At 41.6% G+C, this 24,674-nt stretch overlaps 1 protein-coding gene across 1 annotated transcript; it reads right to left on the bottom strand.

Annotated features, from left to right (window-relative positions):
* celf3b (cugbp, Elav-like family member 3b) lies at positions 1-23,827 on the bottom strand. The gene is made up of 13 exons (XM_040117302.1): positions 23,680-23,827; positions 22,017-22,099; positions 6,762-6,810; positions 6,261-6,389; positions 6,095-6,174; positions 5,592-5,735; positions 4,999-5,143; positions 4,433-4,582; positions 4,223-4,288; positions 3,338-3,442; positions 3,049-3,192; positions 2,703-2,864; positions 1-184 (listed from the first exon to the last, which is right to left on the bottom strand). Exons 1-12 carry the CDS (start codon positions 23,822-23,824, stop codon positions 2,737-2,739), a joined length of 1,368 nt encoding a protein of 455 aa, XP_039973236.1. The 5' UTR covers positions 23,825-23,827; the 3' UTR covers positions 1-184; positions 2,703-2,736.
* Positions 23,828-24,674: the final 847 nt, after the last annotated feature.

Below are 24,674 nucleotides of genomic sequence, written 5' to 3'. Positions count from 1 at the left end.
ATATACATTAGTATATCAGCCTTGTACCGTTTGAGGTTCAGTATTGAGAGTGCATGTGTATTCCTGTGAGTGTGTGTCAGTGTGTGTTTATGTGGCTGCACTCTCCAGATGCTCAAAGGTAGCAGACAGTCTGAAACCACAATGAACCCTGGGATTCCACCTTGGCTGGACTCTGAAGGGTCACCTGTGAAGGGATGGAGAGTTGGGGGGAAGAAGGAATGATACATAAACAAGGAGAGAGGGACAGAGAAGGAGGGGAGGATCTGTTAGAGTTATATATACACTGGAGCTCAGTGTTTCTGTCTGATCTGTACATATTGACAAACATGCCCCCCCATCAAACAAAACTCTTCTGTAGCCATGACTTTAACTGCTATCATATGTATTGTAGCAAATTGCACCTCGAGATGCTCCTAGTTGTCTTTGTTTCAGTTTCATCTTGGTGAGTTAAAACAAGTGGCATCATTCACAGTTGTAAAGCTCTGTCTTTCAACAGCAATAAATCATGGTGCTTTGACACATACACACACGGTGTCTGATTCATGCAACTCAATACAGTGAAAATCCATTATTCGTGTCCTTGTGTGATTGGAAGCGTGTATCTGGAAGTATGCGTGTGTGTGTCTGTGTGTTTGTAAAGCCCCAGTATCTGGGCATAATGTGTTTATATGTGTTACCTTATGAGCATGTGCTGCACTCATGTGCCTTGAATCATGGCAAGCAAACACTACTACCGACATGCATCACTCTCTGGCATTTGCAGTATAGAAATTCTGGGTGACAGTTTGAATCATACTAACATGGGGGCAGCAGGGTTTAAGGGTTAAAATAGAGGTTTTTATTAGACAGGTCCATTACACATAAATACCTTCTTATTATCCACAAGAATTTGTTATATAAAGGTTTGTCTAGAAATAGAAACAGAATCCTCTATTTATAATGAGGGCTGCCATGTCACCGGGCCTCCACACACTGACTTGACAGCAGATACACAAATTTCTCCTCTTTGGTAAAGGTTAGGGTTTGTGGAGGATTAAATTTACCTCAAACTGAAGAGATCCTATATTGTCTCTGTGTTATATTTCTCCCAGAATTCCTATAGCTGAAGGCTGTTCTCCAATAAGCAAGAGGCACTTGTTTTTCCACCATGAAAACCACATACCCTTTACCTTAAAAAATCGAGCTAGAGAAATAGAAAGAGGAAGCTAGGATGGAGTGAAGCGCAGAAATAATTTGACAGAGAAAGGGGGAACAAGAAGGAGGATATAAAGGGACTGGATGAGGAGGAGGGGGAGGGAGGCAGTGAAGGGGAGAGAGAGGAAACATCACAAAAGCAGTGATAGAAGATGTAAAAGAGACCAAGAAAGAGAAATGAAGGAGCAAAAAACTAAAGTGCCACAACAGTGTAACAAATCACAACCCAGGATTACAAACTCAGCCTATCAGAGTACAGCTCAACAAAATGCATGCTCACCCAAAAATAGTGTGATTTTGTCCTTAAACTTACAAAGCCTTGTCTGTTCTTTTCTCCTCTAAACTGTACGGCCCACGTTGTGGACCAGTTGCTAGCCATATTTAAACTTATGTATAATGTACTTTATAATCATTTCATGCAATCTTGTCCAACATGGCCTGCCTTTTTTGTGTGTTGCATAAAATCATAAAAATGTTAATTTTTCCATCAACAATTTAATGATATTTTGCAGTAAACTGTAGTGTTGCTCTATATTTCTTCACCAGTCCACTATGGAAACCTCTGGAAAACCTGTCTATACAGACACCGATACAGCAAGGATTATACACTCCTGTATTACACACTAACAGTGTAACACAGACACAAATGTACACATGGATGCCCACGCTCACTACTGTACCCAAACAATTTGTTCAAATAATAATGACACCAAACAGAACACTACAGAAACTGATCAAAAACAAAGCTGCAAAAAAATAATGAGCGTTGCTAAAGAATTTATCAGATTACTGTGCAGTGATTAAGTGTATCATATATCCAATCAAATCAATTGAATCTGAGTACAGTCCTGGACTGACAGTTATTGATCAGTATGTGCACAGGTCAATACAAAATAAAGTCACAATGCACCAAACACAGGCTGTGGTCACTACAGCAACAGGACATGCAGGTCAATGCATGGCTGGTTGCTCGAGGTGACAGAACAAAAATTGCCAAGGGCAACCAACACAGGCAATCAATCGCCACAGTAACCCAAACACAGGCCAACCAATCAACTTACAACAATGCGAGAGGAAGGGGGGGGTCAGGGCTTTATCAGTCACTAGGCAACCATTGCCATAACGATGGGGTCCTCGTGAATTATGATTGGACGGAAGGATCTTGGGTGAGGTAAGTTGCCATTTCAGGAAAAGATCAAAACAGCAGGAAAGGAAATAAGATTGTGAAAGAAAATAAAAAGGAAAACAATATTTTAGTATTTTCACTTTTCCTGAGTTGATTAAGCTGTTTTTATATGAGTAACCCAATGTATATTCGCTGCTAATTCATGTTAAGCTTCTCCTCTTAACTTTTTACCATCAGTTAGCATTCTACTGTCAAAGCTAAAGTTACCTTCTCCACGTTTTTTTTTTCATCACTAATCTAATTTCATCCTCCTGCTCCCCCAACACAACACCCCACTTTCCTTGATGTAGTGTCACTCATCACCTCCTGACCATCACCTCACCTCTCTATTTCTTCTTCCTCCTCTCAATTGTCACTCAGTATGGGCGGTTGGCATCTTTGGGCCTTTTGAGCTGCACTTTCAGTCTTTTCATGCCGATCTGGAAACCATTCATGGCCTGGATGGCGGCCTGAGCGCTGGCGGGGTTGTCAAAACTCACAAAACCTGAAAGAGAGAGAAAGAAAAGACCTCACGTTACCTTTATGTCACCTTAATTTAGATGCAGAAATTAACATAATTGTTTATCCTCCACAAAGCCAGCCCCTGTCTTTTTCATTTGTCCTTTCCTCTCTCTGATACATCTGCTCTCCTCTTTCACTCCCTCTTTCTCCCCGTCTGTGTGTCTCACCGAAGCATTTGCTCTGGTTGGTGGCCCGGTCCACAAACACTTTAGCCGAGATGACATTGCCAAAGGGCAGGAACATCTGCAGCATCTCAGAGTCACTGAATTCCTGGGGCAGGTGGTAGATGAAGATGTTACATCCTTCTGGACCTGGCACACACACACACACACACACACACAGACACACATATTACGAAGAGTGTGATAAATGATCTCAGACTGTGAAATGCTTGTAATAAACAACTTTAAATTGAATAGAGGGGTGTGGCCCCAGACAGACAGGAAGTCACATCACCTTCTCTCTGCTGCTGTTGCTGGGGTTGCTGGTGTTGCTGGGCAACCAGTGTTGGCTGCTGGGGGAACGGCTGCCCAACCAATCCGTAGGCAGCAGGGTATGCCGCTATTGGGAGAGACAGATGGTAACAAAATCTGATTGGGTAAAAACAACAGGTGGCAACATAGCTGTGTCCAATAGAGTCATTTCATTTGAACTGAAATGTCTCCTGCTGAAGGTGAAAACTATTAACTAACAGCTGAATGGAGCAAGTCTGCTAAACAATGACACTGTTGAGCTGAGTCTGGTATGCACACATTACAGTCCCCCTTTTATTGAATCATCTGAATCTGAATCTGATTGTCAGATGGCTTAAAGGCATGATTAACTGTACTACATTATCACCAGCCGTTAATATGTGTTTTGAGTTACAATTAAATCAGATAAATAACAACATAATAACGTAATCAATTGTCCTATAAAAATGTGCTTCCTTGAAACGATTGGTTGTCAAACTGAAAGCAGACACCTGGCCTTCCTTGTGTTCCTTGTGTTCTGAATATCTGGATTTAACCTACTGCCTGATCTTTCTACTGGGCACATTAATATTTATTTCTGACAATACATTGACATTTGTAATTAAACTGGCCAAATATGTATATTTACTGCACCTGAAGTGATTTTCAAAGCATGCATTTACACTGGGATTTTTAAAATACATTTTACATTTATTTTCCATCATCTTTTAACCCTCTGTTATCCCGTGAATCTACTTTTGGTTCAAAAAGCTTAGCTCCATTGTTACAAACTCTACATTATATGTACTGTTAGCTAGAGATTAATAAATTTTAAGAATCCAGACCAAAGTGACATTTGGTCAGTGCTTTAATCTGTCCATACACCAACCTGTGTAGTGCTGCATGCCTGCGTACGCCTGCTGTAAGGGGTCCAAGGCTGCTGCTGGACTCTGAGCTGGAGAGTGAAAAAAAAGAAATAAAACCAGTCAGGGTGAAAAAACACAAGCAATGTGATAATAAGTCCTCATGATTTTCCCTTAGGTTAACGTATAATTTGCAATACTCTACACATCTGTATACTTTGACTTTATTAAAATACCTTGATATGGGTGAACTCCATTGGTGTATAGTGTTTCTGTTGCTTGTTGTCCATTGGTCGGGGCTGGCACACTGCTGTAACCATTCACTCCTATTGGTGGAGGGAGAGCTGGCACAGGCGTTGCTGCAATAGTTGGTGGAGTGTTTGTACCTACAGACATAGATCACACCCAAGACAATATGTCTCTGTCACTGCAAATCTTTCACCATACCACCTATACGACTACACCTGTTTCTAGCGCTTCAGCATCCTTAATCATGCATCTTTTGTGAAATTAGCTTTCTATATTTATGCAAAACACTGGAAAAAGACCATGATTAACTAAGTAGAACGTTTTTCATGACTTTTACTTTGATGAAGCATAGGATTTAATTTAAATACTTCTAAATTTTGTGCTTTAATATACAGCTGATGACTACAAACTCAATACACTCTATTCTACATATTCCAGCACCTCCGAATGTGTCGGACCATGCACAAATTCAAGTGTGTGTGTGTGCGTGTGTGTGTGTGTGTGTGTGTGTGTGTCTGTGTGTGTGTGTGTGTGTGTATGTGTGCGAGCCTACCCGAGGATGGTGTGATGGGTGTAATGGGTGTGGCAATGATTCCGTTGGCATTGAGTGCCGCCATCTGCTGCATCTGTACGGCAGCAACTGTTGCCACAGGAGACAAGTATGCTGACTGGGCAACCAGGGCCTGCTGCTGGACAAGCTGTAGACAGGGAAGGAAACAGGGAGAGGATGGGGATGGGGAAAAAGAAAGAGGAGGAGGGAGAGGAAGGAGAGAGAAGGAAAAAAGTGAGGGAGAGAGAAGACAAAGAGACAGATGTATATGGGGAAAAGACAGAGAAAGAGAAAAAATGAGAGGAAGGGACATGGAGAGGGAGTGATGGAGGAACAGATGAATAGAGATCTAATTACAAGGCCATTATGTCCTGAGTCAGTGGGTTAATGGTTGCGTGTTGCGGGAAAGCTAATGCCAGATGACGTATGTTCTGTTGTCTGGGTAATAACATTAGCCCCAATTAGACCACTGATAGCCTCTTCAAACTTATTACATCCTTTCATAAGCACAGCACTCCCCTTACAAACTTGGTGCGTATATGTGTGTGTAGTACAGTGAATGTTTGTGTGCATGCACTGCTTGCCTGTGCGTTGACCGCCTGCGTGTAGGCATTGTAGGCAGGGTAATTGAGGGTCATGGGGCTGAAGATGCCGAGCTGGGAGGCCACCTGCTGCATCCTCCTCAGCCCCCGCTCCTTCTCTGTGTCAGCGAACTTTACCACCAGACTGGATGATGCTCCCTGTGAGGAGAGAGATGGAAACAAACCTAAGTTTCAGCTGCAATTACAAGTAATGTTATGTGTTATCATCTTTATGTGTTAATGGGACTTCATTCATTTTGTCTATCCATTTAATCCTTTTACAAGTCACATGGTTCTCAGGCCTAGCCCAACATACAGAGGACGCCAAGGACAGGACCAAAGCAAAGGCAAGCTTACATTACTCACATTAGTACCTAGATAAAATGTAAACTCTCCCAGCTGACTCATGCACACGTCTTTGAAAGACAAACATTCTGTAGTGTGTGCTTGCTTTGATTGCGTATGTGTTATATACCTGTCTGGTTTTAATTATTTATAATCATATGCATGTAACTTACAGGCATTGTGCGGCTTCCATGCAAGCTGTTGATGGCAGCCTGGGCTTCAGCGTGTCCTTGGAATTTTACAAAAGCACACCCTGCAACGAAACACAGAAAGCACAAATGACTACAAGTACTACTAGATGAAATAAGGTAGTTTGTGTCTTTTTTTAGTGTTTGTTACCTTTGCTGGTGCCGTCAGGTCCTCTCAAGACAGTACACTCGTCTATGCTGCCAAAAGGCTCAAACAGCCTTCTGACATCCTCATCGCTCTGTTGCTTTCCCAGCATGCCCACGAACAACTTCCTGTCCTCTGAGAGGCCAATGACATGTGGAAGAAAAGAATACAAATATACAAGTTATTTCCATTAAATTGGTCACACCTCTGATGATAAGAGTGTGGAAATTGTGTTAATAGAAATGTATCTATATATGGAAGCTACCATTGTTGTCCACCAGGGGGCAGTATTGACTACAGAGAATAGTGATAAGAGAGGAGTGGATATGTGTTTCTATGTGTACATGTGTATGTATTTACTAAAATTGGAGACCAGTAATCCCTCCAAGCACCCCGCTGACTACTTTCCATTTCTATCTGATTCTAGCCTGACACCTACCCTTCTCTCTGTCACACTGAAATGTGTGCGTGTGTGTGTGTGTTAAAATATGTTTATGTGTGTCTCACCTCCTCTGCCCTCGCTGTCAGCTGGTTTCACCTGGATTGGCCGATTCATCTGAGGGACAAACAAGCAGGAACGTCAAAACAGATGGCCAACATAAACAAGTCTCCTTCCATTTATCTTACTAAAGGACATCTCTTCAACATTTCTGTAAAGGTGCCATGGTTGGCCACTTGACTCATTTTCAACTACAAGTCTTTTGCAAGATATTCTGAAAAGTGTCAAGTGAATTGGGAAACTAATAGAAAATAGTAATCAATATGGTATAATAAATATGGTAAAACAAATAAAAAGACAGGAGATTTCAGCTGACAAAGCATATGACCAACTGGCCTTCATCTAAAAGCTTATAAAACAGTAAAATAGTGACGTTTTACATAGGAGGTATTTATCTGTATTGACAAATAATTTTGTTCCAAAGTGTGATACCGAGGTTCTTGAACAAAATCTCAAACCTTTAATTACAACACTGATTAATTTGTGTGTGTGTATGATCATGTGTTTCTTAGTCCCTGATAAATCAATGTTAGCAGGTGACAGGTGTGTCTGAAGTCTGTCCTAGGTTGCTCTCTTTCTGTGTCAAAACACAAACAACCTTACTCTCTCTGACTTCTCTCTCTCTCTCACTCTCTCTCTCTCTCTCTCACACACACACACACACACACACACACACACACACACACACACAGAATGGAAGGGGGGGATTGAGAAGTGATGAGATTAAGAATGCAGGCCATCTGATCTGGATTACAGAAGAACTACGGATTAGATGAGGGACAAGAGTAGGCTCAGATATAGAGGAGAGAGGGGGGAGAGGGAAGGGAGCAGGGAGAGATGGGTGGAGAGAGATTGTAGTGGGATGAGATGACAAGTATGTGAAGGGTACAGGCACAGTCAGTTAAAAATAAAAGGATGGAGAACGTGAGACAGAGAGAGGAAGACGCCTGGGGGACCCCGACTGACTTCAATTGACTGAAAGGCCAGGTGGAAGGCCAAGAGGAACCCAGGGAGTGAATGGAAATTGTGGAAAAAGAAGCATTACATGAAGAGTGAGGCAGAGAGACACAGAGTGGGAGGATGAAAACAAAGCTGCCCCTGAGAGGATGATTCAAAAAGAATAGAAAAAGAGGGGGAGGAGTGGGACGTGCTTCAGTCGTGACTTACTCTGTCTAAAAAATGTCACGACTACATCTATCGCCTAGAGTGTTAATGCATGCATGCATACTCATATTCTGAATGGCCTATACTATCTACACACACACAGGTTGGTCACACACAAAGCCAAAAAAACATACCACACGCTCAGTGCTTAGTCATAGCACTGAGGCAATGAGACAGAGTGTTAATGCCAGAGGGATGCAGTGGGGGAGGAGAAGGGCTGCAGAATGATGGCAATGAAAAGAGGGTAGAAGTGCGAGGAGGGAAGAGATAAAAATAAGAATGGATCCAGTGTGAGGAGAAGAAGGTAAAGGAGAGAAGAGGGGAGGATTTAAGAAGGGGGTGACATCAATACACAAAGCAAAGCAAAAAAAGAAGAAAAAACAACATGCTTGTGGAGTAGAGTCCTATTTTTCAATAGAAAACTTTGAAATGTTGCAAAACAAAATCAAAACAACCGTCTTATATTCTTCAGTAAACATTGTTTTCAGTCAGGCTCAGATTTAAAGTTCCTCACTCTGCTGCGACAGAGTGTATAGTGGTATTAATCAATGCTTTTTCTCACTGCCAGTCAAAAGGTGATCTGTAGCGATAGAGGTTGAATTACTGTACTTGGCATCTATGAACAGTTATTCAAAGACAGGGAGGAGAAAAACTCAGAAGGAAGAACAGAGGATGAGAAAAAAGACAGGATGGGACAGAGAGGAGGAGGAGGGTCAGGAAGGAGGGGAAAGGGAGAGGATGAGATGGAAGAATGGAGAAAGGTCCCAGTGGGGTGTTAAGGCAATGTAATGAAGCTGGTAATTGAGGAGAGGGCAGAGCAGAGAGAGACTGATCCATACATTTGATTAATCAGCTCTTAGCTGTCACCACAAAGCTATTGATCTAAGACAAAACCATCACACACAGTCAGAGACACAAACCCACACAGATGCAAACACATCTTCAAGCATGATCACATAAAACACATGCACTCACACTCACACACACGCACACACACAAGGTCTGCAGAGGAAGGGATGATGTACGTGTATAATCTCATGCCTTTATTGACTTGAGCTGTCAGCATAAACATAAACTTACAGAAAATACGCACACACTCCGCCCTAACAGTTTTCTGCGACCTTGAATTCACACTACCCATCCATCCATCCATCCATCCATCCATCCATCCATCCATCCATCCATCCATCCACCCACCCACCCATCCATCCATCCATCCATCCATCCATCCATCCATCCATCCATCCATCATATCCCAGCCCTGGTGTTATTGCTGTCTATCCACGCTGCCATCCATCTTGCACTATCAACTCATCGATCAGTCCCGTCTTGTTCATTGATTTTGGGCTGTGTTGTAGAGCAGGCTGATTGTAGCAAGATTTGTGTCCACTAACCCTTTCTCTATCCTTACATTCATCCATCACCTCCTCCATTTCTTCCTTCATTAGGCCTGTTCAAGCTCATCGCTGTGACCGTAAAACAGACTGAAAAGAAACACCTAATGATGACAAACTATGGCTTATCAATCAAGGCTTATCAATCTGTGTCTTAGTATTTGGGTGTGTTTTTGACCTTATGACGTTTTAAAGTATCGACATGATAAAAATTTAGTATAATACATAAAGAAAGATGGGAGTAAAAAGGAGAGGAGATGGAGAAAAGCAGCAGGTGAGAGGTGCCCACTGCTGCTACAAAGACAACACAATGGCATTGGAAAATTGGCATGGCAACCAGCTTGTTGTCATGGCAATAGTATGACGGCACACTGGGTAGGTAAACAAGGATGCTGGTTGCCAAGGGCGACTGCTGTGCTCTACAGATAAACAAAGAATTTGTGCTGGAGAGGGGTTGCTGGCTTCATACTATTTTTTCTCCCTTTTAGAGCTGTAAAATAATGAAACACAGGTGACAAATGGGCACTGAGTATTAGTAAAAATGTATGAGAACAAGGGAACTGAACAGGCTAGGAAATATATGAGCATAATGAGGAGATGTGGAAAGTATCCAGAGGAGGAAGTAAGTGTGAGTTGGCTCAGAGCAAAACAAGGCAAGGGAGAATGTGAGGGAACTGAATCTATATTGTAGCAGAGTAATTAAAATTCCCTTGAGCCCAAGAGAAAAATGCAAATAAAGTACAGTCCCTGCTAGTCAGTCACACTGTATTCCATTCTGTTTTTTTTCTCCCTTCTTTAATCCAACACACATGAACAGCCACACGCTCCTTTCATGTCAAATTACCCTCTAATTACTCACGTTCCAATTAAGACTTAATTAACAGTAACCATCTGCAAACGTGTGCATGTACAAGGAGCTGGTTTAATACTGTAGCACAGTTTGATCTGTCCTGCTGCATACTAAGAAGCCCTGAAAGCCCTGAAAGACAGAGTTTCTATATCTCTGAGGAAAGTGGATTCATATGTAAGCAGCGGCACGTCGAAGCATGAGGGCGAGATATGTGATATATGATTGTGTACGAGCCTGCATGACCACTCGAGCTCAGTGGAGGCACGTTCTCTCATACATGCATGGCCAAACCCTGCATGCAAACACAGCTCCACTTGCATGCTGTGGTGCCATCACCAATACAAACAGAGTACATGTCACTCACATACTTACATGTACACGTGTTTGCACACACACACAAGTCTACACAACAGTTTCCCCCACTCCCAGAGGACCCGCCCCTTTGCACACACAGAAACAAACACATACTACACACATACAGTTAATCTTACTCCCCACAGTAATGCAGAGAGGATTGTCCCAGGATTAGGGGATATTAAATCCTTGGATTATCCAATCAAATCGTATTCTACCCCCTCCCCCACCTACGGAAAATCAGTGGAACAAACCATTACACCACATCATGAGGGTAGGGGGTAGTGTGTGTATGTAAATGTGTGTGTGTACATGCACTATTTGGAACATGGATTAAACTACAGTGTTGAATCAGTGTTATCATTTTGTTCTTTTTTGCCAACAAAACTCTGGAAGACAAAACTGCACAAATGTTCCTGCAAACAGAAATATAAAACTGATTACAGTGCACAGCCAGACAACACGCAGTGATGTGTGTGTGTGTGTATGTATGTATGTGTATAAACAAACAAATACTCGCTCTTCATATCTCTTTTCCTCAAACAAACGCAAATGCACACATACACCCTTCCCCCCTTCAGTCTCCCTCTGGAACACTCCACCCACACAATTTCAGATGTCCATTTTCCAGAGTGCACAAGAAAGGAAAACTATTTTTATCCCTTCTCCGCTATTTCTCCCTCATCCTCTCCCCCATCCTCGATCCCGCTCTTTCCACTCTCAGCTCCATAATCCTTCCATACCCTGACATGGGCATCTTTTGCTTTTTTTTTTTTTTTTTTTTATCTTTTTCCATCCCCTCTCTCTCTGTCCTACTCTCTCTACCTCATTCACTTCTTTCTCTCGTGACACTCTAACTGTCACTCTCTCTCATTTTCTTTCATCATTGCTGTAACATGCCTTGCAGGCATACTAACTCATTATCATCAGTGTAGTGAAGCCTTATGTTGATTTGGCAAAACCAAAATTGAGCTAAATAGCAGCACTTTTGACTGTATATTTTCTCTCTTAAAAACCTTGTTTTCTACAAAACAAGGTTTTTAAGAGTGATTTTTTTTTTTTTATTTAAATGTTTTTAAAAGGGACAAACTAGAACTAGACAAAGTACCTGCTTGGGCACCTAAATATAGTTTTAATGTTGATCAGTCCACTGTTTCTGCTCCAATAGAAGTGAAATGGTTCTCTGACTAAGACTGTACATGGTTTACTTACAAAATAAAATATAATAATAATATTATATATAATATTAATATAATATTTCTGACTGAATAGTTTGGTGACAATGTGTCCATATTTCAGTATGACTGTGGGTTTTTTCAGAAGATATTGACAAAAAAGTTTGACAAAAAATAATCTGTAGTATGGATGTGATGATTATACAACTAGGAACATTTATTTTTTAATTCTCTCAGCTAGAACAGACAGATAATTTCTGAAATTTTAACACTTTCAGCTAGAGCAAGATCAATGAGGGGATCAAAATTAATATGCAATTGTTTTGACAATCAAGTAATCATTTCATCTACATTCATCTACATATCACTCAGCTACTACTGCATGTATCATCTATGGAAGAAGACGAAGAATGGAGTATTTTTATGTACTGTGTTTGAGTGTGTTTACATTTCAGTAAAACTAGTATGATACGGTAGCGTGTACCATTACGACTCTCTGATGAAACTGAGTTTATGAATCTCATTCACAGCTGAATGAAGATACTTAGCTGTGAGAAACGGAGAGAGTGATCGGGAAGGTGGAGCAGCAAAGCAGCACAGCTCCACCCCACCTCTCTCCTGTCTCTCTATCACACCACGTTAAGGCTTTGCATCCCCCAGGTTACCTAGCAACCTAGCATCTCGCTCGGCTTGGTTGCCTGGCAACAGGGGCCCGCAATCATAATACAAGCTCCTGAGCGGCCCATCCCCCTGGTCTCATCCCACCTTCCTCTGTCTCTCTCATTCCATTCTTCACACCTGAGAAGTCTGCCCTCCTTCTCCTCCTCTCTATACTTTATCTGGAAGTTAACCCTTCATCAGCCTCTCTACTGGAGCACGGATTACCAACATATTCTCTTCTCGCTCACCCTTTTTTTCTCTTTATCATTCTCTATAGAAATGGAAGCAAATCATGCATAAAGCAGAACTAACTACCCTGTTGATCCCTATAATATTATGCTGTTTTTGTCAAACCCCAATGAGAACATTTTGCATGCAGCAGTGGAGCACTCACTGAAATTTGATCCTTTGGATTTAGTCCAACATAATCCAACAGCACTATAGCGGATAACTGTTAGACCTATGCACTTGGACCTTCTTTCTATTTAGGGAGTGTAAGTCCTTTGGGAAATGAGCTGGTGAATTAAAAAGGCTGCTCAAAGCCATATAAATTCATGATTGCAAAAATCTCATATTCACTGAGATTACATTCAATACGGAGCCAGTGGCACATTTTCAGATGCTCAAACAGTTAAAGCATTAGGCAGGATCCCATAAAATTAAGGGAAGACAAATATGTAAATGACCTGTATGTTCTTTTATGAGCTTTACTGAAGGGAATAATATCAAATTGACATCTACTGTTTTTGTTTTTGTGCATGTCATAAGAATAAATAAATAATACATAAGGCATACTTTAAATTTCTAAAATGTATTCTGTGTTAGGCTGTGCTCACTTTACTTGATAGATGTTTGGATGATCAGTTCCAAGACAGTATATTAAGATCAGATCATAAGATCCAATACCTTTATCTAACCTTAATCTATTACAATTTGGCTAAATAATCTCACTGTTGTCCTTTACTAACTCTTTATGATACATCTTACTTGTCCTCATAATATTTCACATAAGGTCAAGGAACGGGGCTTAGAGTGGAGAAAGGTGTAATTTTTTGTGTTTTAGGATTGAAACACGATGAAGACAGAATTACGTGTACTCATACAATCAGTGCAGAGTCAGCATATATGTCTAAAGATAACATTTCTAACTTATTAATTAGAAGTTATATAATAATTAATCTAAATCAGATAAACCTCACATACAGTACAAACCTTAAAATGTAGTAAACCATACACATAAAGTTAAGAAGTGTGCATAGTCTTACATTCAATAGCTTGAAATGTGCTTAAAATCCAAATTTACAAAAAATGAACAGAACCTAAACTTGTTTAAACAAAAACATAAACCTAAATGCTTTCAATTACTTGGCAAAGATCCACATACATCCTCAAAAGTGCATTATCAAAACATGGCTCCTGTCACACATTAACAGACCAAAGACCGTAGAGCTATATAAGCCCTGCTGTCCTATTCTCCTGTCCTCTGTTATTGGACAGAGCATTGTGAAGTGTGATGATCTACGTCAATGTATTTTGGTGGTATAAAGCTCCAGCTTTGCCCTGTGCTCAGTGTGAAAAGGCCATTATCTTGACAGCAGGTTGAAGCGTGGTTAGAGAGGGGACCTCGGAGCAGAGGTCACACCCCAGGTGCAACTAAAGTCCTGTCATCCCCTTGCCTGCCTAATCACATACACACATACACACGCGCACACACACACACACACACACACACACACACACACACACACACACACACACACACACACACACACACACACACACACACACACACACACACACACACATACACACACATATATGCAGACATACACCAGTGGCCCCCTCTGACAGATGTCTCTGTTTAAACTGACAGAAGTGCACCCTGACTCCCTCCCACTCTTACACCACCCAGAAAAAGCCCTTTCTTCCAAACACCACCCGCCTGCCCCTTTCTCCACGCTCATTATTGCAAACTTTTGTCTTGTTTCCTCCTTCTCTCTAACCCGACCTCCCCTGCTCCTCCCCTGTCTCACCCTGCCCCCTCCCTCTCCATACACCCCTATTTATGGCAAACCTCTTCATGGCCCTCCTCCACTGCTCTTAACACCCCTTTTCATTCAGATGAATTCACACACTCATTCAGCCCCCCCATATGGGCCCTGTTCTATACATCCCTCTCAGTGCAGACATATAAATATTACATGCTGAGACAAGGTGTCTGGATTGCAGGCTGAAGCTTTTAGTTCCACAGTCTCACATGAACAGAGTGAAACATGTCAACTCATGCCAACATCAATCTTGACTTGTCATAATGCATATTGTAGAAGATTGTATGACTTGAAATCCAGGTTTGTGTAAACTGATATGTGTTGTGTAACAGCCAATTTAGACATAAATTATTTGTGTAAATGTGCAAAAAGTAAAATTTAATCTAGAAAAATATTTAATATAGTTGCAAAATTCAATATAAAACTTTCTGGTTCAATTTCTGAGTCAGCATCGAGGATCAAATTCTGATTGAAGCATAAATTGGGCGTCTTTGTCCTTTACAACGGAGAACTCAGCCCATGCATATTCAGCCAACAGAAGGATTGAAAACACTTAATCTGGCGGCATCTGCATCTTCTTCCAACTCCGTGTTTCTATATTGTCATGTTTTCCTCTGAGAGCTGCAGTACATGCATGCAGTTGGCAGCTCGAGTTGGCAGCCAACATGTACCGATCTGTGCTTGGAAATGGAAATGAAATGGTGAATGTTACAGTAACTGAGGTAAAAAGGGAGTGATGTTTGCTAAATGAACTGGCACTGGACATCAATGACACTGCTCAATGATCAAAGCCCTAACCAAGTGCAAATGCTGAGATCTGGGCATCTGTTAAGGTCACTGCATTTAAGTGATTTGATTTCCAGATTCATCACCTTAAGTGTGCAGCTTGCCGTAAGCCAATGTGTGAATCCAGGATTTAATGGGCATGCTAAAGCTGCCCATGCTGCGCTTCACTCAGTGTCGGATGCCAGCTTTAAGTTACTAGAACAAAGCATGCATCAGTCCATCATCAGATGCAATAATGATGGCTGGTAATTGCAACTAAATAGTCTTTTTCACTCTATGAATGGTGGAAACTAGGCCCTGAAAATTTTTGTAGCTGGTTGGATTTACAAAACAGATGGTGAGTGATATGGACTCAACTCAACTTAGGGCTACTTTAGAGCTCAGCATCTGAGAGACACAGATTTGGCAGTGAACAGTCACATACCCTGGTAATCATGTGTCCACACAAACATAAAATTTCAAACTTGGCCAAGATACAAATGTTCCTATGTGTGCATATATGTGTGTGTGAGTGTGTCTGCGTGTGTCAGGCCTTACAGAGGCAGACGCGCTCCAGGGTCAGGCTTTTATGAGGCTATGATTAGATTCTGCCTCAATTTTGTGGTGAAATATGAGGCAGGCCTTCTTTCTCTCTCCATGTTGCATGCACAAATGCACTGTCATGTGCACACACATATATCACAAGCACACACACACACACACACACACACACACACACACACACACACACACACACACACACACACACACACACACACACACACACACACACACATTAAAGACTTTTGTTTAAGACAAACATGCTAAATCCCCCTTGGTCTTAGCTGTACACAACCCCACACAAACACCCCTCTGCTGTGCATATACCCCCGTATCAATCTCTCTGGCTCCTCCTCTTTCTCTCTACTTCTTGTACACACACACACACACACACACTACACACACAAACCCACCAAAAACACACACACACACACACACACACACACACACAAACACACACACACACACACACACACACACACACACACACACACACACACACACAAAAACACTTGATTCTACACCTGTCCCTCTACTCCTGTCCCATCCCACACACAGTGAGGATAAAAATAGAGAAACGGCACAAGGGAGGGGGAAGTGATACACATCACAAACCCCATCAGGCGGGGAGAGATAGAGGCAGAAGGATGGCAGAGGAGGAAGAGACAGAGAGAAAACAAAAGAGAGAGAGACAGTGAGAGAGGAAACTGGGGTCTGTTCTAAATTGAAAGTGCAGCAGTAAGCAGTGAAGGGGAATAGTAAACAGTGCTGCTGACCACATAAATATGCTAAATTAGCCTACAAAGTCGCCCTAGTGGATAATTGCTCATCATAGCTTTGCCCCATAGGGAGGCTGCCTGCCAGGCATCTTAGATTCCACATGGAAACACACACAGAACATACATAACATGCACACATTAATCGTCCTGATTCGATCTGATAAACATCAACTATAAGAATTGGATGATGGACACATGAAAACATTGTGCCCAACTTTCCAGTCTCATAACACTACTGACATACTAAAGGGATAGGCAATTTTGGTTTTTCAGTGAACCAAAATGTTATATTTCAGGTGATGTTAGCATGTGATGTGATGTACAACTGTAAGGAAACAGCACTGGCATTACTACTGAGCTGGTGTTGCTGCACCAAGAACCCAGCTGAGTCCATGTGAGTCCGTACTGTTCATGCATATAAAGTGTAGCCTTTTCAGCCTGGGACATAAATAACTTTACTCCTTCTCCCTACGATCTAGGCTCATAAAATACATAACAGCTCCCGACATGTTTGCATGGTCCAGCAGAAACCATGTAAATATTCACATTTATTGGCTTAAGAACGTTGTCATACCATATGCATTTAATCAATATCCACAGTACAAACTTTTATTATATTTTTCATAAGTGTATTGATCTTCTGCTGTATCAGTTATTGTTAACTACTTTCCTGCAGTGCTTCTTCTGTCTTTTTAATAATTCAGTAGGAATCCAGTGTATCAATGAAGGATGTGTGTGTCTGTGTGTATGTTTCAGTTTGGCTCTAATCAAAGAACAGGGAGCAGAGTGCTGCCTGGAGAGCAGTGAAGCATGACAACACACACCTGGTAAGCTGCTTATCACACTTTAATTTCACCTACGCTGAGATCTGCGGATGCCAGCGTGACCAAACAGATGTGTGCGAGTATGTTTTTGTGCCTGATTGTGTACATGTATGTGTGGGTGTACGAACACTTGTGTTTGAAGTAGGACAAAGATGAAGGGTGTGATAAACGCAAAGAGAAGAGAGCGCAGATTAAATGGAGAGAGAGATACTGACGGCAAAGAACAAAAGAAAAAGATAAGGGAGCAAATACAGTAGCAGTCGGCCTGGGAGCGTTAGAGTGATAGAAAGAGATTTTAGGGAGATATGAGGTTAAAATCTAAACAGGCCGGGAGTGAAGTGTGGCCTGATGAAAAAGGGAGAAAAGATGGATTGGGGGATTACGATGTATGAATGATTACTGTAAATTCTGTGTGTATGAGCAAGGATGTGCATTTATTAGTGAGTGTGTGAGGTATTACTACTAAAATTAGAAAAAAATTAATAATAGACATTCTGTATCCAACTTTCGATTCAGCATTCCCTCGTCACCATTCTGACAAATGCAGTTGTCATTCCCTTCTAATGGTTCTCCTGGAAGAAAACCTTTACAGCTCTGAGACCAGCCCCCTGGATTTGTTGACTTGAGGCTGAGCCCTGATCTCTGACCCTGGACACACGCTGTCAGTCTACTACCATCATCTCTGGACGAGACACACATTACTCACTGAACTACTGTACGTCTAGTCCCTTGAACAGCAAATATGTGTGTGATGAAAATCGTTGTTAATGATCTTTGGTAATGTGGTGTATATTACAGGTCATGTATGTAGAGATGTTAATGACTGGCAGAGAGACTTGAATCTCAAAACCTCATGGCTCCTCTAAAGACATGCGAAAATAATTAAATAAATCAAAATTACTGCTTGATAGCAATGCCTTTTTGTCTTCTCTTCTTATTTGTCCTGTTCTGTTACCTCACTGCATATTTCTCTCATCATTCCCATTTGGTATAAGCCCTACATGCAAATGCAAATGCGAAATTCAATTTTCAAGTGCAAACCAAGACTGATACGCAACAGCTAAACATGAGCTCTTTCATGTGGATGTATCCCAAGGGGAATCTCTTCACCACATCTAATACACCAAAATATCTGTATGCTACATTGGGACTTACTAGTGGTTGCACTGTTAAATTTCTGCCACTGTGACTAATATAAGGCATCTCTTTCTCACTCTTATTCTCTGTTTTTCTCTTCATCTCATGCTCCCTCTGTTATTCTCTTTCCCTCTCTGTGTCCAAATTAAACACAAGGCACAGGACACTCTGATAAGACCATCTGTTCATCTCTCTCTCTCTCAATCCCTCTATCCTTTTTCCTCATTTTCCAATCTGACAGTCTACTGCCCCTGCTGAAGCTAGCGGGGGACAATTGTTTTATAGTTCTCTGCATCCCTCTGTGTGTTTGTCTCTCTCCATTCATTCTTCTACTGGCTGACTGGAACTGTTAAATCAGCGTTAAATCCCATCAGTGAGTGACAGACAGGAGCAGCAAGAGTGCTGTGTAGCATTGAACTTGCCACCAAACCTTAATTGCTTGGCCATGGGTGTAAGAGAATCACATCTGTATGGATGTGTGATGCTACAGTTCTATTAAAGTTGTATGAGGTGCCTGACTTTCCACCAAGCCTACAATTAAGAGTGATCCTAAGATTCAAGTTCCATTCAGCCAAGACTACCATGCACACACACACTCACAGACACTCACAGACACACACACACACACACACACACCGACACACACACACACACACACACACACACACACACACACACCTCAGCCCCCCTTGCCCCACAGTGATCCCAGGATCGGACTATGAAAATGAGTTTGTGAGAAACTAATCATGCAGCTTAACAAGTGAAGCCGGGGAAGAAGGAGAGAGGGGGAGGAGAGGGAGGAGATGGGGGTGTGAAACGGTCAAAAGGGTCAACTAATCAAGAGTAGGGGAAATGAGACAAGGGGTAGAGGAACTGCTGGGAGGGGTGGGGGGGTAGGAGTGGTTGGAGGAGGGAAATGGAGAGAGAGGGACTGACGTTGAGAGGAGGTCTTAGGAGAAGGGTTACCATAAATGACTGTGAAATGAGAATCCGAGGAGGAAGCGTGAGTGTGCAGTGAGGGAAAAAAATGAGTAAAAGACAGCTGGAAGGGAAAAGGAGGGATAAGAGAGGGATACCATGAAGAGATTTTAGAGAGGAAAAGGAGTGAACGATGAAAGGGCTGGGGGTAGTGAAGGGTACATTCTATAATATTCTACTGGTGCAGAGAAAGTGGAGGACGAGAGGGGAGGAGTTGAACACAGGACAGTGGATTTGAGGGGAAAAAAAGAGATCAAATGGAATGAGGGAAAGCATGGAGGGGAAATAAAAGGAGGAATAAGATAGAGATGAAAAAGCAATTCTTAGGGAGAGAAAAGAATTGGACAATGGGAGGAAGTGTGAAAGAGAGGGAGAAATACTCTGAAGTCATTTCTAGATCCTGTCAAAGAAGATAACAGCCAGGGAGGGGGAGGAAGAAGAGGGAAGACACACAGGATAGAGAAAGGGTATAGACAGGTAGTGGAAAGTGATAGCAGAGCTAAACCTTAGAAAAGATACAGGGAGAGGAGCTGTTGTACTATGTAAAGGCCTCCAAGCTAAAATAAATACACCAAAATAATTGTTTGGAATTATTTGGAGATATTAGATGGTGATTTATCCTTTGAAAAATTATATCAAACTCAAGGAGTAGTCAATATAGCAGAGTGATTAACAGGGTTATTAATGGAATTGAGTAAGAAACATTTGTGAGTGCTTTGAATAGCTGGTGGAAAACTGTGTTTATAGCTTCCATTTATTGTTATTAATCAATCAGTTCATTGAACGCAGACAAACATGCTAAGATAAGCTCTTCTTCGAATCATTGTTAATATTCTTGTGAGTACTTTACCCTGAGGACTTTTGCCTCAAACTGGACAGAATAAGGTATGATATCTCTCTCTCATAAACCTCAAAGGGGAATGCAAGCTACTCGAAATTGAGGAAAGCCACATGCAGAAAAAGTAATGTTGCTCATTAATAGTTCAGGCTTATTGAAAACCCAGCACACAACAGCCACACCCTCATTTCAGCACTTCTCTTCCTCAGGGGAGTGGTGCTTCTGATTGTTGTGTGCTGGCTCTTCAGTAAAACTGTACCGCTAATGAGTATCCTCCCTGCAAATGTTTCCTCCATGTGTCCAGAATATTTATCACAATTTATCTTGAAATTCGCTGCAACTATCTGCTCATAAAGCACGCTTATGGATAATTCCTTTCACTATGGCAAGCTTGTTATTGATGTCATCCCCAGAAAAGTAAAACGCACTGGAAAGGGTTAGAGGAATAAGTCAGAGAACAAAAAGGCAACATGAGAGAGAGGAACAAGACACAGCAGACAGTGGAAAGGGGATTTTTGAAGAAAGGTCAGAGCCCTTAGTAGGCCCTAATTCGATTAATGTCATCATTAACATGCTTTGTTTACGTGTGAGTATGTATGAATGTAGAGGCATTCCCAGGTTGAATGGAAAAAGCATGCATGATTGCAATATGTATATATGCAGGAATTTGTGCTTGTGTGTGTAAGAACATTTCCCTTCCCCCAAAGCCTTTTCTTCAGGCTCTCCTGCAACCATTTTCTCACAGAGATCTTATCAACACCCCAGCTTACGGAGAAGGTACAGGAGCTGAAAGTCTGATCAGTGGCAGAGTGACATAGAGAGAATGAGATAGAGAAAACCTCAGAGATGGTAGAGGTACATTCACTATTCTGTTATAAATCAAAGTTTAGTCAAAGCTAGGAAAATGTAATTTCTACAAAACGTCCTACACTTTCACAGCACTTTGTCTGGGCTGGGTAGTTGTGCATGCTACTTTTAGTCTAAGAAATAGGTTAAAATTGCAAAATTATCCAAAAGAGTTACTGTAAAATCCGTTGTTAACTGTGGTGGAAACCAGGTCAGAGAGAAAAAAAGAGCGACAGAGCGACAGAGAGGTACAGCCTACGAGAAAGACACAGATCTCGCACAGTGCCCCATCCATAATGAACAGTGTCCGACCCCAGCCCAGTTGCAGCACACGATCCCTCACTAGAGAGACTGAGGGGAACTGGGATGAGACAAAGGGGAATGGCCACATTAATTACACACACTCTCTAGGCGGGAGCTATCACCAGAGGCTAACAGAGGGACTGAGAGAGAGATGGAGAAACAGAGAAAGATAGAGAAATGGAGATGATAATGCTCAAGGAGTGCCCTATGTGTCTCCAGTGAGAGGGAGTGTTTTCGCTTAGCAGCAAGATGCCTGCTGGCTGCTATGTTGTGTTATGTCAGTGTTACTAAAGGGAGCTGAACCTTCAGTAGCATGGACACAAACTGATGTGAGGCTACTTGGTTGTGTGTGTGTGTGTGTGTGTGTGTGTGTGTGTGTGTGTGTGTGTGTGTGTGTGTGTGTGTGTGTGTGAGTGTGTGTGTCTGTGTTTATATACAAGGTAGTTGGCACATTCTGTATATGTAGGAAGGGAGGGGGCTCGTGTGACGTGAATGTATATGCAAGCTTGTGTGTATTGTTGCAGACGTGTGAAGTGTGTACTGTCTGGGAATGAGTGTTTGTGTGTATATGTGTGATGTGCACTTACCCCTGGTAGTGTCTTCTGCTCGTGTAGAGCACTCTGGGCTTTCAGTGCCGACTCTCTCGCACAGTACGTCAGAAACGCACATCCTGTCAGACAGAGAGAGACAGAGAAAGAGAACGAAAAGGGGTGAAGGCAGAAAAGTTCAGTGAGTAACTCTAAAATTTTTCATTCTCTATCTCTGACTCTGTATCACTCCCCTAGAAACATACACAGCCACACACCATTTAAATCATTTAAATGTCTCCTTTTCTGATGCCTTCCCTTATTACTTGTCACCTAGTCTGAATTATCACTGTGCTAATTGTGCGAGAGGATAAAAAACAATATATTCATGCAGTGTAATTATATTTTACAACACCATGATGATGCACTCTAGAGCAGAGAAAGACACTCCACGGCACGGCACATTTCAGAACGGCACGGCACGAGTCAGCACACGACAGCACCACAGACATGTGCTTGGGGCTAACAAGGCCTTACAGGCTGGGCACAGTCAGGTTTCTGCCCTATACCAACCACTATGCATGCCTCACGATCACTCCAAATACACTCCCTCTTTTTTCCTATTTGCTGTACCTGTGTCTGTGTGTGTGAGGGAGGGGTAGGTAGTAGAGCTGGCTGGCCAGAGCTCTTTACTACACCTGTCACCAGCACTAAGACAACAAGATTAGCAGCGGGTTAGCATCCGGCCGACATCTCAGAGAGACTAATGTAGATTCAGAGTGAAGAAGAGAAGATTTGACCATTAGGAAGGAAACATTCACGCAGATTGTACATCCGAAGAATTAAGAATGACTCAACATAATGCCATAAGATAAATAAAGTACAAACAGAAAGACAAGACACACTTAAGCACACACAAGAAAGTACACAACATACACGCACAGACACACATGCATCTTATGGCCCATCTCATTGCTTTTAAGAGGGGCTTACTGTGACCATGGGTATTCTCAAAACAACAGATTCTTCCCGTGTTACCCAGGCTTACAGGCCCATTACACTGATTGGAGCATACAACCTAATCTGGTTCATAACACACAGGACCCCAGGTCAGTGTGTGTGTGTGTGTGTGTGTGTGTGTGTGTGTGTGTGTGTGTGTGTGTGTGTGTGAGAGAGAGAGAGAGAGAGAGAGAGGGAGAGAGAGAGAGAGAGAGAGAGAGAGGGGAGAGAGAGAGAGAGAGAGTTTGCTACGGTTTATTTCTGATCTTTTGCTAGAAGTGGCCATCATTTACAGGCTCCTAATCATTACCATAATTAGGAGACTCTCAACTCTATAAACCATATATTACAAACCTATCCATCCCACCTTTATATACCCTCTTTTGTGGAATATAAACAAGCATGTTCACAAATTTCAATACATTTCTACATAGGCACCCAGTTTTTTTGCAACAATCATACTCATGTGTCAAAGTGCTTTTTGATTCACAGCGTATGTGTAGTAATTGAGTTTGTTTGCCTGTCTTCATGATCTCACGTTGCAGTGTTAACAGGAGATGAAGACGAGAGGAGGTGTGACAGTTTCCATGGAGACGTGTGACACTCAGCACAGGAAAATCCAATCCATCTATCTGTCTTACTGTCACAAGTCTATCTATCTATCTATCTATCTGTCTAGCTTTTTGTCTTTCAATATTTGCTGCGTTATAATGGCGAGACCTACCTTTGTGCATGCCAGTGTATTTGTCCTTAATCACAGTTAGCTCATAGATCTTGCCAAACTGCTCGAAAATAGGCTTGAGGTCCTTCTCTTCCAGATTCCGGGGAATCTGCCCCACAAACAGCTTGATGGCGTCGGCCTCCTTCATCGGAACAGAGTGGAGAGGGCGACTGGGTACTGCAGGGGCTGAGGGGCAAACAGATCAGGAGTAGGTATCCCTGGAGAGGAGCAACTGATGCTGGACGAGTCTTTGGGTCAAAGCCGGATAGGTGGAGACAAAAAAAACAGAGGAAGACTTTGATCAAAAATCACAATAATAATCCTAAAAATATTAATTTAGTGGCTTCTGGTATATAATAATCAGTTCATAAATAATACAATATAGATTTTAAAACTCCTATGGTCTCGCAATCAGTTTTTCTTGTATTCTCTTAGGGGCTTATGTTTATAATATTTATTAGAATATTTATTAGTATTAGAGTTCTAGTTGTAAATTACAAAAATGGAGTATAAAAAATATTACAAACATAAATTCTTAATAAAGTAAATTATTTGAATATGCACTTAGACTATAAAATGTGTGCCCCAATTATGTAAATAAATGTAAATACTATCTGCCTGATTATTGTGAGTATTTATTGCCCAGTCTGATGACAAAGGGCTCCAGTGGTTTCTGGCAAAACAATTATGCAAATGTTAATAAGCCAATCAAAAAACAATAATGGTACTTTTTCCCGCAATAAAAAAAAACCACACACATATATATATATATGATATATAATATATATATATATATATATATATATATATATATATATATACACACACACACACACACACATATATATATATATATGTTTATAGATATATAGATATTTATATATAGAGATAGAGAGAGAGAGAGAAAATATTTGTAAGCATTCTTACCTTTTGCTGAATAAACGGCGTTCAGGATCCCTACACGTAAAAAGGAGAAGAAACAGCGTGATTGGGAGTAA

Source organism: Xiphias gladius, chromosome 22 (genome assembly GCF_016859285.1).
Source record: "Xiphias gladius isolate SHS-SW01 ecotype Sanya breed wild chromosome 22, ASM1685928v1, whole genome shotgun sequence".
In the NCBI taxonomy this organism is placed as follows: domain Eukaryota; kingdom Metazoa; phylum Chordata; class Actinopteri; order Istiophoriformes; family Xiphiidae; genus Xiphias; species Xiphias gladius.
Note: the sequence above shows the minus strand (reverse complement) of the source record. Positions and strands in the feature narration are given on the sequence as shown.